Source organism: Cotesia typhae, unplaced genomic scaffold (assembly GCF_013202065.1).
Source record: "Cotesia typhae breed Kobodo isofemale line unplaced genomic scaffold, CoteBio_Ctyphae scaffold_58, whole genome shotgun sequence".
Taxonomy (NCBI): Eukaryota; Metazoa; Arthropoda; class Insecta; order Hymenoptera; family Braconidae; genus Cotesia; species Cotesia typhae.
The window spans coordinates 1,220,125-1,234,416 of record NW_027423778.1 but is presented as its reverse complement, the minus strand read 5'-3'; the positions used below and the strand labels follow the sequence as shown (position 1 = coordinate 1,234,416).

Genomic DNA, 14,292 nt, shown 5'->3' with positions numbered 1-14,292 from the left:
TATTTGAGCTTGGTTTCTCTATGGAAACAATAAATTGGTTCTTCTCTTACTTGTCGGATCGATCTCAGTCAATATTAAACGATCTTGGGACTCCAATTCAAATACTCAAAACGTCATCTGGTGTTCCGTAGGGATCAGTTCTGGGTCCAATCCTGTTTCTAATAGTCATGAATTCTGTGGCTCAGCGGCTGGTATATTGCAAACATGGATTGTTTGCTGATGACAAATATATATACTCTCACTTCTTTTTCTATCAGCTACATGATGCTATCTGGATGGTCAACTCGGATGCACAATCAGTCGCTGATTGGGCAAGAGACCATCGATTGGAAATCAACCTAGCTAAAACAAAGGCTATGATCTTGGGTTCAAATAGTAAGTTGAAAAAGCTTGAGGACTTGGATCTACCACCAATAGTAATAAATGGTGTCATAATACCCTACGTTAATTGTACCAAGTACTTAGGCATTCAGCTAGGCAGAAATTTGTCATGGAACTACCACGTCACTCAAATATTTAGTAAAGTGAACTCAGCTTTGCATTGTCTCAAAGTTAGGAAAAATATCTTTTCAACTCCTATAAGGAAATTACTAGTATCAGCAACCATTCTACCACTCGTTGACTATTGTTCCGTTGTATTTGTCGACTCAACTTCTGATAACAATTTAAAACTACAACGTGCGATCAACTGCTCTATCAGATTTATTTTTAATCTCAAAAAAGATGAGCACATTTCACCTTTCAGACGCGAGTTGGGATGGTTGTCTGTGAAGTATCGCCGAATGTACTACATGAGCTGTTATTTCTACAAGTTACTCCAAGTTGAAAAACCCAAGTATTTACGAGATCAATTCACAGAAGACACTGATGTTAGACGCTCTAATAGGCTTGCAGCTAAAAAACATTCTATCTTCAAACTATCTCATTTTGCTACCACCTATATGGAGCATTCCTTTCTAGTCTCTGTGATTCGTCTGTGGGAAGAATTACCTGATGAAATTGTAAATTCGAGTAGCAGTGAAGTGTTCAAAAATAAAGTTTTTGACTATTTACTGAACTTAGACAATTAATATAGTGCAATTGCACTTTTGGTGGCGGTCTTTATTTAATAATTAAATAGACTATTAGTTTGTGAAGTGTGGTTCATTATCTTCTCGAATATTAAAGTTTTATGAGTTGAATTTTTAGTTTGGAATTAGTTTAAAATTAGTTTGAAATTATGAATTAGATTAAATTTATAAAATAAGTATGAAATTGTTACTTGACATTATGTACATGCTCTAATAACTCTTTGATTATGTAAAAATGTATATTTTACTATTGTACTTGAAATTTTGCCATTTGGTATCTACCTTGGCATAATAAAACAAAATCAATCGATCAATCAATCAATCAATCCAATCAATCAATCAATCAATCAATCAATCAATCAATCCAATCAATCAATCAATCAATCAATCAATCCAATCAATCAATCAATCAATCAATCAATCAATCAATCAATCCAATCATTCAATCAATCAATCTCTCTCTCTCTCTCTCTCTCTAAATTTACAAAACTTATTGACGATCTGTTGAGCGAAACTAACATTGAGTAAAAAACTTTCAACTCTGTGAAAATTCGTTGTCCGTCTTTTTTGATCAAAGCTTGCAAGGAACTCCTCATGCGTACATCTGACAACTCAAAGACTTTGAAAAAAATTAAACATTTTGCTCCAAAATTTTGCCTAAAAACAGACGACCGAAGTTTTGCCATTAGACTTACTGGAACAAAATGTAACTCTAGATACAGTGGGTAGGTTCCGAAAATTTCGCCTGCAATTATTTTTTTAATTTTTAACTTCCCGCTAAGAAAATTTAAAATTTTCAAAAATGGGGAAGTTATTGGTTTCACCCCGTTTTTCGAAAATCGAGTTCTCATCAGATCTTGACGTTTGAGGTCCTAGGAAGCTTCCCTGACTACTCCCGCGATGGTGTGTGTGTGTGTGTGTGTGTGTGTGTGTAACCCTCTTATAACTTTTGAACGGCTTGACAGATTTGATCGCGTTTGGCGCCATTCGAAAGGGGTTCACCAAACTTAGATTTCCTGAAAATTTAAATCGATTCGGACAACTTCGGAATAACTTTTAAAGGGCTTCACTGATCAATTCCAAAAACTAATCAGCTTTTAACTTAAAAATCCACGTCTGACGCCGCCAACAGCGTAGAAATCGGTTGATCTATTCAAAAGTTATTGCGATTTGAAAAATCCAAAAATAGTGTTCTATGAAACTTCTATCAGAGTTTTGAGCTGGAAGAGCTTAAATGCATCAAAATATTATCTCTCCGGACTCAGTGAGCTCAAAATATCCCATAAATTTCATTTTGAGCTCAAAAATCTCAAAAATGTCATAAGTACAATTTTAAGCGCTCAGGTATGGAATTAGCGGGAAGTTGCAGGGATGGCCTTTAGGGTGAACCGTTTTTTCTAATTTTTTTTTATAATTACGTCATTTATATAAATTTATTTTATTAAATTCTTCGCATGCACACTGAGAGATATCCGTTGTTTCTCTGGTGATTAAATCAGTAGCCGAGTGACGGAAATCTTGCGATAAGGCATGGGGTAGAGAGTCGCCGCGGCCGCATGTAGCCCAAACATCTTAGGTGAAAGCGCTTATCAGCCGTTTCACTAATCCAAATCCTTGCGGTGCATGGGCCTATTAGTCGTTCTATCGATTGAAATTTCCTTGGTGTGAGCCGATGAGTGTACCGCCGACGTTCTTCAGGCCACTTATTTGCCCAGGTCACCATCTCCGTCACTGGAAGAACCAACGAGCACTGGAACAATAATCCCGAAAAACCATCCCGCATTTAGGACGGACGTATCACGTCCTTGAGAATTCAAGGCCATCGACTTTCCAGAATGTTACTAACAAGTAGGAAAAAGCATCCCCTTTCACCAGGATACTTTTTCTACAGTTCTTTTTCCGCACAGGATTCGACAGTTATTCTTCATTCGAAGCCAGAAGGCTCGGACAAAAGAGTATCATTTGGAGAGAATTATGGGGTCCATAATGACGAGTCCCTAAATTATAAGTCAACTCGAAGATCTCAAAAGCTTAGAATAGCTATCTCTTTGAGCTCGAAGAGCTCAAAATAACACAAAAATTGTATTTTTGAGCTCGAAGAACTCAAAAACCTCATAACTGCAATTTTAAGCGTTCAGGTATGGAATTAGCAGATTTGCAGGGATGGCCTTCAGGGTTAACCGTTTTCCGAAGTTTTTCTTTTTTGTGTTAGAGGTTCGAAGATGCTGAGGATAATTTGTTGTTTAAAGAACTAGCTGCTCTAGCATTAACGGCGTATAGTTTACCTACGAGTAATCCAATTGTCAAACGGGTCTATAGAGTAATCGTAACAAAAAATTAACTGAGAAATCGTATGAATTTACCACTTTTGTCATCGATAATACGAATTGAAATGTGCTGAGAAGAAGATAAAATATGCTGTACTCTATTTGAACCAAGTAGTCACATGCTTAACGTTAATTCGAGTATTTATTAGAAAATGACCCATAAAAAAGAAAAATAGTAAAAAAAACTACTGCAACAGATGTTAGATTCATTTTAATGTATAACATATTGATTTTATGTTTATATAAGATCTTACTACTTTTAAGTTTCAAAATTGTATGAAAATATTATTTATTACATAGGAGTAATATATATGGGGTATTCCATGCCAAATCGACCACTTTTGAACCTTACCCCTCTAGATTTCGTTGAAAATTTTTTATCTTTTTCTACTCGATGGAAGACGTTTTTCAGAATTTTTTCAAATTTTTTTATTCAACCCAAAAAAAGTTATGAAGCTTTCAAAAAAATAGCTCATTTATTTTCAAATAGCCGTAACTCTAAAAAATTTACCTTTCGAGACGTTTATTTTTTTCAAAATTTTTGTTTTTAATTGAATTTTTTGAAAAAATAAATAAAAAAAATATAACATGATCGCTTCTATGAAATAATCGCGTTTTTTGTATAAAAACGTTATTTTTTCGAAGTTCGTCCTTCTAAATTTTTTTTTTTTTTTTTTCAAAAAAAACTTCCATCAATTCTACAATTATCCCCGTATTTCCCAGAGTGGGCCGATTTTTTTTTCTATTTTTTTTATTTAGTTGAAAAAAAAAATTTTCAACATTTTAGAAATGCAGAAAATTTTTTTTTCATAAATATTATTTATATAACATGATTAATGTAATTATATGATTTTGAGGTATTATATTCTCCATATATTATCTGAATTTACCATTACAACGATTAAGATTCAAATTGTAATACGTCAATTCGATCGATAACCTAAGGCATGATAATTACAGACTTACCTACAGCCAGTTTACTAGAGTATGTTCTAATTTATAAAATATATACGGCTCTTTTATCTTGAGATCTAAAATATAACCTATAAATCTTTTGTGCTTCATAGAGTTGAATAAAATAGTTTTGCCATTACGTTTGTTAAGTAAAAAAAATCTCTAGTTTATGAACATTTTCCTGATCTATTCTTTTTGAGGGCGTTTATTATTTTGATTGTACCAATCTACATTTATTGAGATAATTTGATCTCCACATTATGGCATCAAGTAAACAACGCAGTCGGTGTTGCAATCCGTTTGATTTGGAGCCCCATTTCAAAAGATTTGGTTTGCATCCAGCGACTGAAATTATGAGAACAACGTTAGGATTAGGTGATTATTATTTATTATGTACTTCATGTCGGAAAGAAGCTACAAATATCGTTAAGCAACTAACAACTACTAGTGATGATCCTAATGTTGATGAAAGTGACCATGAAGATAACTCTAGTGACAGTAATGAAAACAATAGTGAGACTGATAGTGACAGTCATACGACTGCCACAAATCTTCCGTTATCATTACGTAAGTTTTTCAAATTATTCATACGTTCATTCTCTACATTTCTAGCAATTACATGTTTTATTGTTTTTTTTTTTCAGATTCTATGTCGTTTAATAGCGAACCCAAAGATTCACAATCAAGTTCGGCATCCCAAGTTAGCGTTGCAACTCAATTACCTGCAATAAATCACGCTTTACAACTGTTAAATTGTGACAACTTAAAATCACGCTTTACAACTGTTAAAGTATGACAACTTAAAAAGCTTTTACTCTCTTCTATCGATGGAGAACCGATCGATGATGATAGTGAAAATTTTCGCTCTTTAATTAAAATGCTGCATGACAAATTTAATTATAAATTTAATGATAAAGAAACGGAAAAATCTTTAAAAATACAAATCTTAACATTATTCCCTAAAAAATGGAGTGAAAGGCGTATTTGCGAAACTACGAATACATCAAGACACTTGTCACGAGTAGCAAAAATGTTGGTTGAAGAGAAAGGTCTACTTTCAACATCTGAACCGAAATTGGATATAAGTAATATAAAATCTATAGTTTAAGTAATTTATAGTATATAACTTAAGACTTAATCACTTTTTTTAATAGGAAGGATAATGACCGATGAAGTGAAAGTAAAAGTTGAAAACTTTTATAACGATGATGAGTATAATGTTCCGATGCCCGGTATAAAAGACTTTGTTTCAGTTCGAAGTGATGATGGTAATCGAGTACACGTCCAAAAAAGACTTGTCTTGTCTAACTTGAAAGAATTATACCAATCTTTTCGGGAATTAAACGCTGCAGAGAAAATTGGATTTTCGAATTTCGCTTCTTTGCGATCGAAACATTGTGTGTTGGCAGGGGCAAGTGGGACACACATCATCTGTGTATGTACAATCAATTAAAACGTTAAGTTGATGATGCTTGGTAATTATCAAATTTATTATTAATTATGAATGCGTGAATTTTTATTTAACTAAATTACTTTTATTTCAGGTGCAAATGTTCATTCTCTTACTAAAAATACAGATAAGCCCATAAAATACTACAGCGATTGCTTGAGCATCATTATATATAAAACTCCATCGTTTAAATGTTATTTGGGTGGGTGTGGAAACTGTCCTGGGATAGATAAGTTGAGTAACATTTTATTGTCATGTTTTGAAAATGACGAAATTGAAAATGTTACGTATAAATATTGGATAACAAAACCAAGAAGCAGTTTAGAAACTTTTATTAAGCCTACGGAAGAATTTGTTGAAGAATTTTGTAGTGAAATAAAAACTCTTCTACCTCACTCATTCGTCGCTAAAGAACAAGCCAGCTTTTTAAAACCATTGAAAGAAACACTGAAACCGAATGAATTTGTTATTATTTGTGATTTTGCAGAGAACTATGCGTTTGTCGTACAAAATGCAGCATCTGGTTTTCACTGGAACACTAATCAGGCAACAATTTTTCCGGTCGTTATTTATTATAAAGTTGGTGACAAACTTGAACATAAAAGTTGAGTAATTATTTCAGATTGTAATAATCACGATGCTGTTGCTGTTCATGTTTGCATCAAAATAATTACTGATTATGTAAAAAGTCTTCCTGAACGTTGTAGCAAGATTTATTATTTTTCTAATGGAGCTCCGCAGCAATTTAAAAACTTTAAAAACTTTGTGAATTTATATTATCATGAAGATGATTTTGATATTCCTGCTGAATGGCATTTTTTTGCGACTGCCCATGGCAAAGGCCCGTGTGATAGTATTGGTGGCATCTTCAAACGACTTGCAGCAAGAGCAAATCTCCAACTCGCGGTTGATAAACAAATAACGATACCTGTAGGACTTTTTGAATGGACTTCTGATTCGGACAACTTGCCAAATATTATCGTCAACTTTTCAGCAGAAGAGGATTATAATATAGCAGTTGATGATTTAAATGAACGATTTTTGAAAACAAAACCAATTGTAGGAACTCAAGAATTACACTCAATCAATCATTAATCCTAGTCATCATAATGGTAAATTCGGACAATATATGGAAAATATAATACCTTAAAATCATATAATTACATTAATTATGTTATATAAATAATATTTATGAAAAAAAAAATTTCTGCATTTTTAAAATGTTGAAAATTATTTTTTCAACTAAATAAAAAAAAAGAAAAAAAAATCGGCCCACTCTGGGAAACACGGGGACAATTGGAGAATTGATTGAAGTTTTTTTTTGAGAAAAAAAAATTTAAAACGACGATCTTCGAAAAAATAACGATTTTATACAAAAAACGCAATTATTTCATAGAAGCGATCATGTTAAATTTTTTTTTTCAAAAAATTCAATTAAAAACAAAAATTTTGAAAAAAATAAACGTCTCGAAAGGTCAATTTTTGAGAGAGTTATGGCTATTTGAAAATAAAAGAGCCATTTTTTTTAAAACATCATAACTTTTTTTGGGTTGGATAAAAAAATTTGAAAAAATTCTGAAAAACGTCTATCATCGAGTAGAAAAAGATAAAAAATTTTCAGCAAAATCTAAAGAGGTCAGGTTCAAAAGTGGTCGATTTGGCATGGAATACCCCATACAAATAAAAAAAATATAGTATTGTGTGGCTAGGGATGAAACAAAACGATTTCAGATCAGAGTGAAGTTGTCTGCCCGAGCGAAACGAGTTGCCTAGCATCATTTGGTCTAAAATCGTGTTTCATCCTACGTCACACAGTTTATTTTCCATTTAAGTTGCATGAAAAATACTAGTTTCAATGTCTGGAGCAAACCAGAACGAAATTGTTTCAGACGAATAGCGAAATAAATTGAAAAAAGTAATAGTTTATATTTTGTTGAATATTATTTGTAAGTTAAATAGTTTTTTTGCTCGACGGGCAAAAAGCGTCAAATTTCGGCCCGCTGTGCTAAACGAAATTGCCACTTTCTGCCTTCGTCGAGCAAAAAAATAGCATACACTCCTCGGGAAGTAAAGTAAGAAAGCCTCAGATCACATGTAATTGTTGATCTCGGCTTCGCCTCGGCCAACAATTACATGTGATCTGAAGCTTTTCTTATTTTCCTTCCCCTTGTGTAATATACTATATAATATTCACCAATATTATTTATTCAAATAAATTTCAAACAGATATTCTGTAACAAAAAAAATGTATATTTTTTTGAAATTATGAATACTCTTGTGTAAATAACTCTCAGAAAAAACTCTTGAAAAGTCTTTATAACTCTGAATAAGACTTTTCGAAAGGGAATAGAAAATTCTCTCCTACCTAGAAAGTTGACTTAAATATTTGATAGTCCAAATTAAATACCGATTGAATTTACTCTTTGAGTAGTATCTGTTTCCAACAGCAAGTGCATTTCATTTGCTGTTGATGTTTCGACTTGCTCAACTATGAGTGATTCGATGCCCATCAAAGTATTTTCGTGATAAAAATATAATTTTAAAAAAATTTTTACAAAACATGCATTAATTCTTTTTTATAGTTTTATTTTCAATTTTCTTTAATTCTGATAAGTAATTTTTTTGAAAAGAAATATTCTCTTCTTTTCCTGTCAAACTGAATAAGTCTTATCAAGTCTTAATAACTCTTTGAGAAAGTCCGAAATTACAGGGAAAATTTGACTTTTAAGAGTTTTGCTGAATTTTGACGACTTATTAAGTCTTCCCTTTACTTAGTTAGGAATGTGAAGACTTACGAAAAGTCTTATTCAGAGTTATAAAGACTTTTCAAGAGTTTTTTCTGAGAATTATTTCCACAAGGGTACCATTCGATTTTTTTTCTTATTGAGCGCTTTTTTCATGAGAAGCGCTACTTTCTAATGAACACTCCTGAAAACCCTTGTAGGTATGGTCAAATATATAAAGCAATTCTTTTTTGTGTGTCAGCGTTGTTAATTTCTTGTGACAGTACAACTACAAGTGGTGTACTATTTTCAATTGTCTTACTTTCTATGAATACTCTTACAAATTCTTACCTTTAAGTAACTTGCATATTCATTTCTGCCATCTGATCTTATCATTTCTGTTTGAATAATTGCTTCAGACATTTGATATTGATGACGAACATAATGTCGATGCAACGCCCAATTGTAAATTGAAATTACTAAATCATCTGGAGCTGAAATTATAATTATTACAATAAGAAATGTGATTTTGACTCATTTGTAAGAGTTGTAAGCGTAAATCATAATTTTTTTTTTTTTTAATTTAAACTCGATCTATTTAGTAGATTTGGAAAAACATTTTAACCCAGAAATAATGTATTACACCCCTTGGGAAGTATAATAAGAAATGCCTCAGATCAGGTGTAATTGTTGGCCAAGGCGAAGCCGAGGTCAACGAACATGTGATCTGAGGTTTTATTTTTTACTTCCTAAGAGCTTTATACTATTTTTTTGTCCGACGAAGGCGGAAAGCAGCAACTTTTTTTAGCGTAGCGCAACAAAAGTTGCCACTTTCCGCCCGGAGAGCAAAAACAAATATCCAGGTCTATTTTGATGAAATTAGATACAATCAAATTGATTTCAATCAGAATGAAGGTATAAACAGTGATTACACTGAGAGATCAATCCGGCTCTTTGAACTATGAAAATCTAGTCAAATAGTGTCATCACTCTTTTATTGAAGTTCTTGTAACTATAATTCATTATTACACATTTAACTAGGTGACACAATAATTGATCCCTGAAATTTGATACCACGATACTTGATCACCGTCATTTTATCCCACTATCAACTGATCCCTGCAAAAAATACGGCCTAATATCGAATAGACACACACAAAATCCATGAAAAAAAGGCACAATATGGTTAGGATCAGTTATCGGTGGGATCATTTGACACTGGTATCAGTTGACGCTGAGATGTAATTATGGGAATCAATTATCGTGGTATCAAATATCGGGGATCAATTTTCACGTAACCATTAAACTATAATAATTATAATTATAATAATTATAATAACTATTATAATACGTAGTTAATAAAACTATTTCTAGGTAAATAATAGTAATCTTAATTTCCCTGAACTCAAAAAACAGAAAAAATAATTCGGATGGCCTGGACCGAGAATCGAACCAGGATTTTTTAGTTATCCATCACAGACTATTCCAATTGAGCTATCTGTGATTTCTTCCACAGAAACCATTCAATCACCTTATAATGTTTCATTTAACACTTAGTGCAATTGGTTCGTTCTATTACAACGTGTTGTTATCGTGACAATTTCTCGACATGCCCCAGAGAAAGTTTATACTTGGACATCGTCGCTGAGAACGTTTTTTCCGTTGATCGTACGATTTATCACCGTATATCCACCGTAGCACTAATCAACGACGTAGAAGCTGAAGGCTGACTGCCTACGTGTATCGTTACCAGAAAAAACCGAGGACGGCAGCATCGATCAGGGTAAGAAGTGGTTGCCTACTTAGGTAATTTGTGGGATAAAAGTTAATAATTAACTCAACGAATTGCAAAATTGATTATTACAACTTGTCGCCTCTGATGGGCGAAATGAAGTGCAATAATTTCGAAGGATTTTTGTTAGTTTATTTCATTATATTAATATTTTTGGTTCATGAAATACCTTGGTAACACCAATTTCATTATTAATTATTGTGATGATTATTTGTGAAAGTTTAATTGTTGTCATAAGTGAGTGTCATTATAGATCAGTATAAACCCAAAGTATTCGGTCGAATCCGTAGGCCTCATTATCGAGTTTCGTGTTTGCTAGATAACTTAGTTACCGACGTTCATTAGCCGGCGATCAAATTAAAATTTCAAGTTTGCCTTGGGGTACTCAAAATAATTATTTCAATCTTTCTGTATTTCTACAGTAAATTTTGTTATTTTTAACTTCTCGCTAAGAAAATCGAAAATTTTGAAAAATCGGAAAGTTATTCTTTTCACCCCGTTTTGCCAAAATCGAGTTTTCATCAGATCTCGACGTTTTAAGGTCTCAAAAAGCTTCCCTGACTACTCCCGCGATGCTGTGTGTGTGTGTGTGTGTGTGTGTGTGTGTGTGTGTGTGTGTGTGTGTAGATGTATGTAAAGATTATCCCACGAGGTATTTCTGGTACCAATACTAATTGTTGTAGTGATTATTCACATTCTTGTGTATTGCTGTCATAATCCCGATTATTTGAGCTTCGGTCGTGCGGGTAATGCGCCGGTTGAGAATTTTGTGTTGACAAAATCAATCCATTTAATTAGAGAAATTTGACGCTAAGTTTGTTTGAAATATTTCCATGCGTAATTTTGGATAACTACTTTTATTGCGACGGTGTCCGATGTATCAAGGACACTTTATTTGTTTAATTTAATTAATTGATATTGATTAAAAATTTTTTGCGACGATTAATTGATCCAATTTAAGTAAGTATTCGTAATTAAACAATTTTGTGACGAATAATATGTTGGATTTAATGAATTATTAGTATTGAAGAATTTTTTTTTTCTTAATTTAATCCTGATTATGAAATAATAATTGTGCGACGATTAATCTGCCTAATCTAATTAATTATTGTCAATTAGATTTCTTTTGTTCTTGCGATAAAATATACTGTTGGTTAATTACAAGTTACTAATTACACAATTTAGCAACGATTAACTTGTTGACTTAATTAATAATTAACAATTAAAGTATTTGCGATGAGATTTATAGTCAATTTAAATCATTACTAGTAAGTAAACCATTGTGCGACAATTAATTGTGTAATTCAACTAATTATTGTGAGTTAAAGTTTGCGACGGTTATTTTTTTTAGGATTTATTTAATTATAAGTGAAATTAAATGCGACGTTGATTTTAGCTCTTGCAAAAAATTAATTTCGACCTATTAAATTAATCGCGGAATACGATTTTGGTTTATTTTTGGGGAATTTTATTGTTAATGGATAAATTGTGATTTTGATATTGAGGTTCTTTGGACATTTTATTTTTTTTGTTAATTAAATTCTTGCGGCTTGTTCTTCAATGAAATTAATTATTAATAATTGAATTAATTGCGGCGTGCGAAATTTGATCCATTGATTATTGTGATTTTGTTATTCCGGCGACCATTTATTATATTTTGTCTATAAATTAGAATTAATAATAAGATTTCGGCGAATTATTAGTACCCGGACGATCGTTCCTAGTTCCTCTTTAATTTAGGTTGCACCTTTTACCCGCCACCCCGACGAAGAGTCTCGGTCCGAGTAAGCCGGACACGACGTGAGTGGAGCCTAGCTCCTAGCGCCCAATAATAATAAAGCAGGTAGACCAAATTTATTTATCTCGGACTTCGGCCTCGCTAACGCACAAAGTCGAAAAACCCGTTATAGTATGTATGTATGTATGTATGTACTAGCAGCCATCCGCCCGCTTCGCTGGGCACACTATTAATTTTAATATTTATTTCTTATATTAACTAAACAATGTATATTTTCTTATCGATAAATGAAGTGAATTTTTAAAATTTTTAGTCAGGAAAAGTAGTACCAGTCAATGCATTTGTCATACACAGATTTCCGCATCACCTATGAGGTACTGTGTATTGGGATGCGTCCTCGTTATTTAACGTGGCGGTATCCCCAGGAGGCCTACACCACAAAAAAAACTCAGCTTTTACTTTTTACAAAAATTTATTTCTCGTAATGAACAAAAATATAACAATCACTCAATACTTATCAATGAATAAAATTAACAGTTTTATACAGTTACAAACTTAAAACTTCCTTGTGAACAATGTTTTTCGTCTTTTTTTCTGGTTGAAGAATAATCAAGTTGTCCGGTGAACTGACTCTTGAGCATGCCACGTAAAACTGACCATGAGAAAAACAATCATGCCTCAAATCTACAACAGCTAATTTTAAACTCTGCCCCTGCGCTTTATTGATAGTCATAGCATAGCAAACCCTAACAGGAAATTGTAGACGTTTGAAGTTGAAATGGTAGTCAGATGGAACCAATGGAATTCTTGGAATAAATACGACTTCTCCTTCATGTTTACCTGTTAAAATTGTAGCTTCAATAATATTTTTATGTAAATTTTTCACTTGTAGTCTGGTACCGTTACATAGTTTTGGAGGATTCAAATTGCGCAGTAACATTATTGGTGCTCCAATTTTAAGATTGAGAATATGAGATGGTATTCCGGGTAGATTGAGTGTATGTAAGAACTCGACAGGATAATGGACAGCATCATCAACTTCTACAACTGTATCAATAGATTTATACTTCATTTGATTAGTTGATGGCTTTTCCAGAAGAAAGTTGTTAATGCTATTTGCTGAATCATTCGTTGGAGTCAGAATAGCTCTTTCTTTTAGCCATGAAGAGCAATTAACTCCAATTTTATTGATATCGGTATATTTTATCAGTTAATGTAGTTAAATCATCAACAATATCACCCATGTTATCCGGAATACTTATTCGTCCGTCAACTTCTGAAATTTGTCCATTCCCTATATCAATGAGTGACTTTGAAAATTCTTCTGCTCTCAAATCATCATGTTGCATATGAACGCGCATATTAATTTTCAAAGACAGTACGTTAACATGAGGCCATAAAACTGAGGATTTGAGACAGGCTTTGACTTCATCTGCACGTGTACCTCGTGGTACAATAGGTAAAGTTTGTCTGAAGTCACCAGCTGAAACAATAGTTATTCCACCCATTATTCGGTCGCTATTTCTTATATCCTTAAGAGTTCTGTTGAGAGCTTCAATAGCATTTTTGTGAGCCATAGTGCATTCATCCCATACTATCAGTTTTGCTTCTCTGATAACGTAAGCCATATTACTCTGCTTAGAAATATTGCATAGAATATTATCAGAATGATTCATTTCAAGAAGTAATTTAAATGTCAAGTGAGCTGTTTTACCTCCGTCAATTAAAGTAGCCGCAATTCCTGAAGAAGCAACAGCAATAGCAATACTTTTTTCCCTTCTAATTTTCGCAAGCAACAAATTAATCAAGAATGTTTTTCCCGTTTCACCAGGAGCATCAAGGAAGAACAATCGTCCAAAATCAGAAACGATACTATTCAATATAGATTCATATGCTCCTTTCTGTTCTTTATTCAGTATCGGAGCACTTTTTATCACTTCTTCGGTTAACTTAGCAGTGTCATAAGCTAATTCATTTAAATACTGTTGATTAATAATAACAGATTCTTGTTCTCGAGATAGTGAAGTGAGTCCAAATTGTAAAAGAATCTTACCTGACATAGCAATGACCATATCTTCAAGATTAATCAAACATTGAGTGTAATCAATATCAAGATCTAACTCAGAGTTTTCGCGATTCCTACTCATTCGTCTTTTAATGTCGTCCGTGAAATTATCTCGATATTTATCCCATAATTTAATCGGATCTCCAACTTGGCAAAAAAATTAACATAACAGC

General features: G+C 32.8%; 1 protein-coding gene across 2 annotated transcripts in view; it reads right to left on the bottom strand.

The window, feature by feature from the left end:
- The window catches only part of Bbs4 (Bardet-Biedl syndrome 4), a 382,842-nt gene that overhangs the window by 267,863 nt on the left and 100,687 nt on the right, over positions 1 to 14,292 (bottom strand). For both annotated transcript variants that reach the window (XM_074257990.1, XM_074257991.1), the window contains exon 2: positions 8,876 to 9,018. In XM_074257990.1, the coding sequence (XP_074114091.1) occupies positions 8,876 to 9,018 (143 nt within the window). The remainder of the gene's footprint in view (positions 1 to 8,875; positions 9,019 to 14,292) is intronic.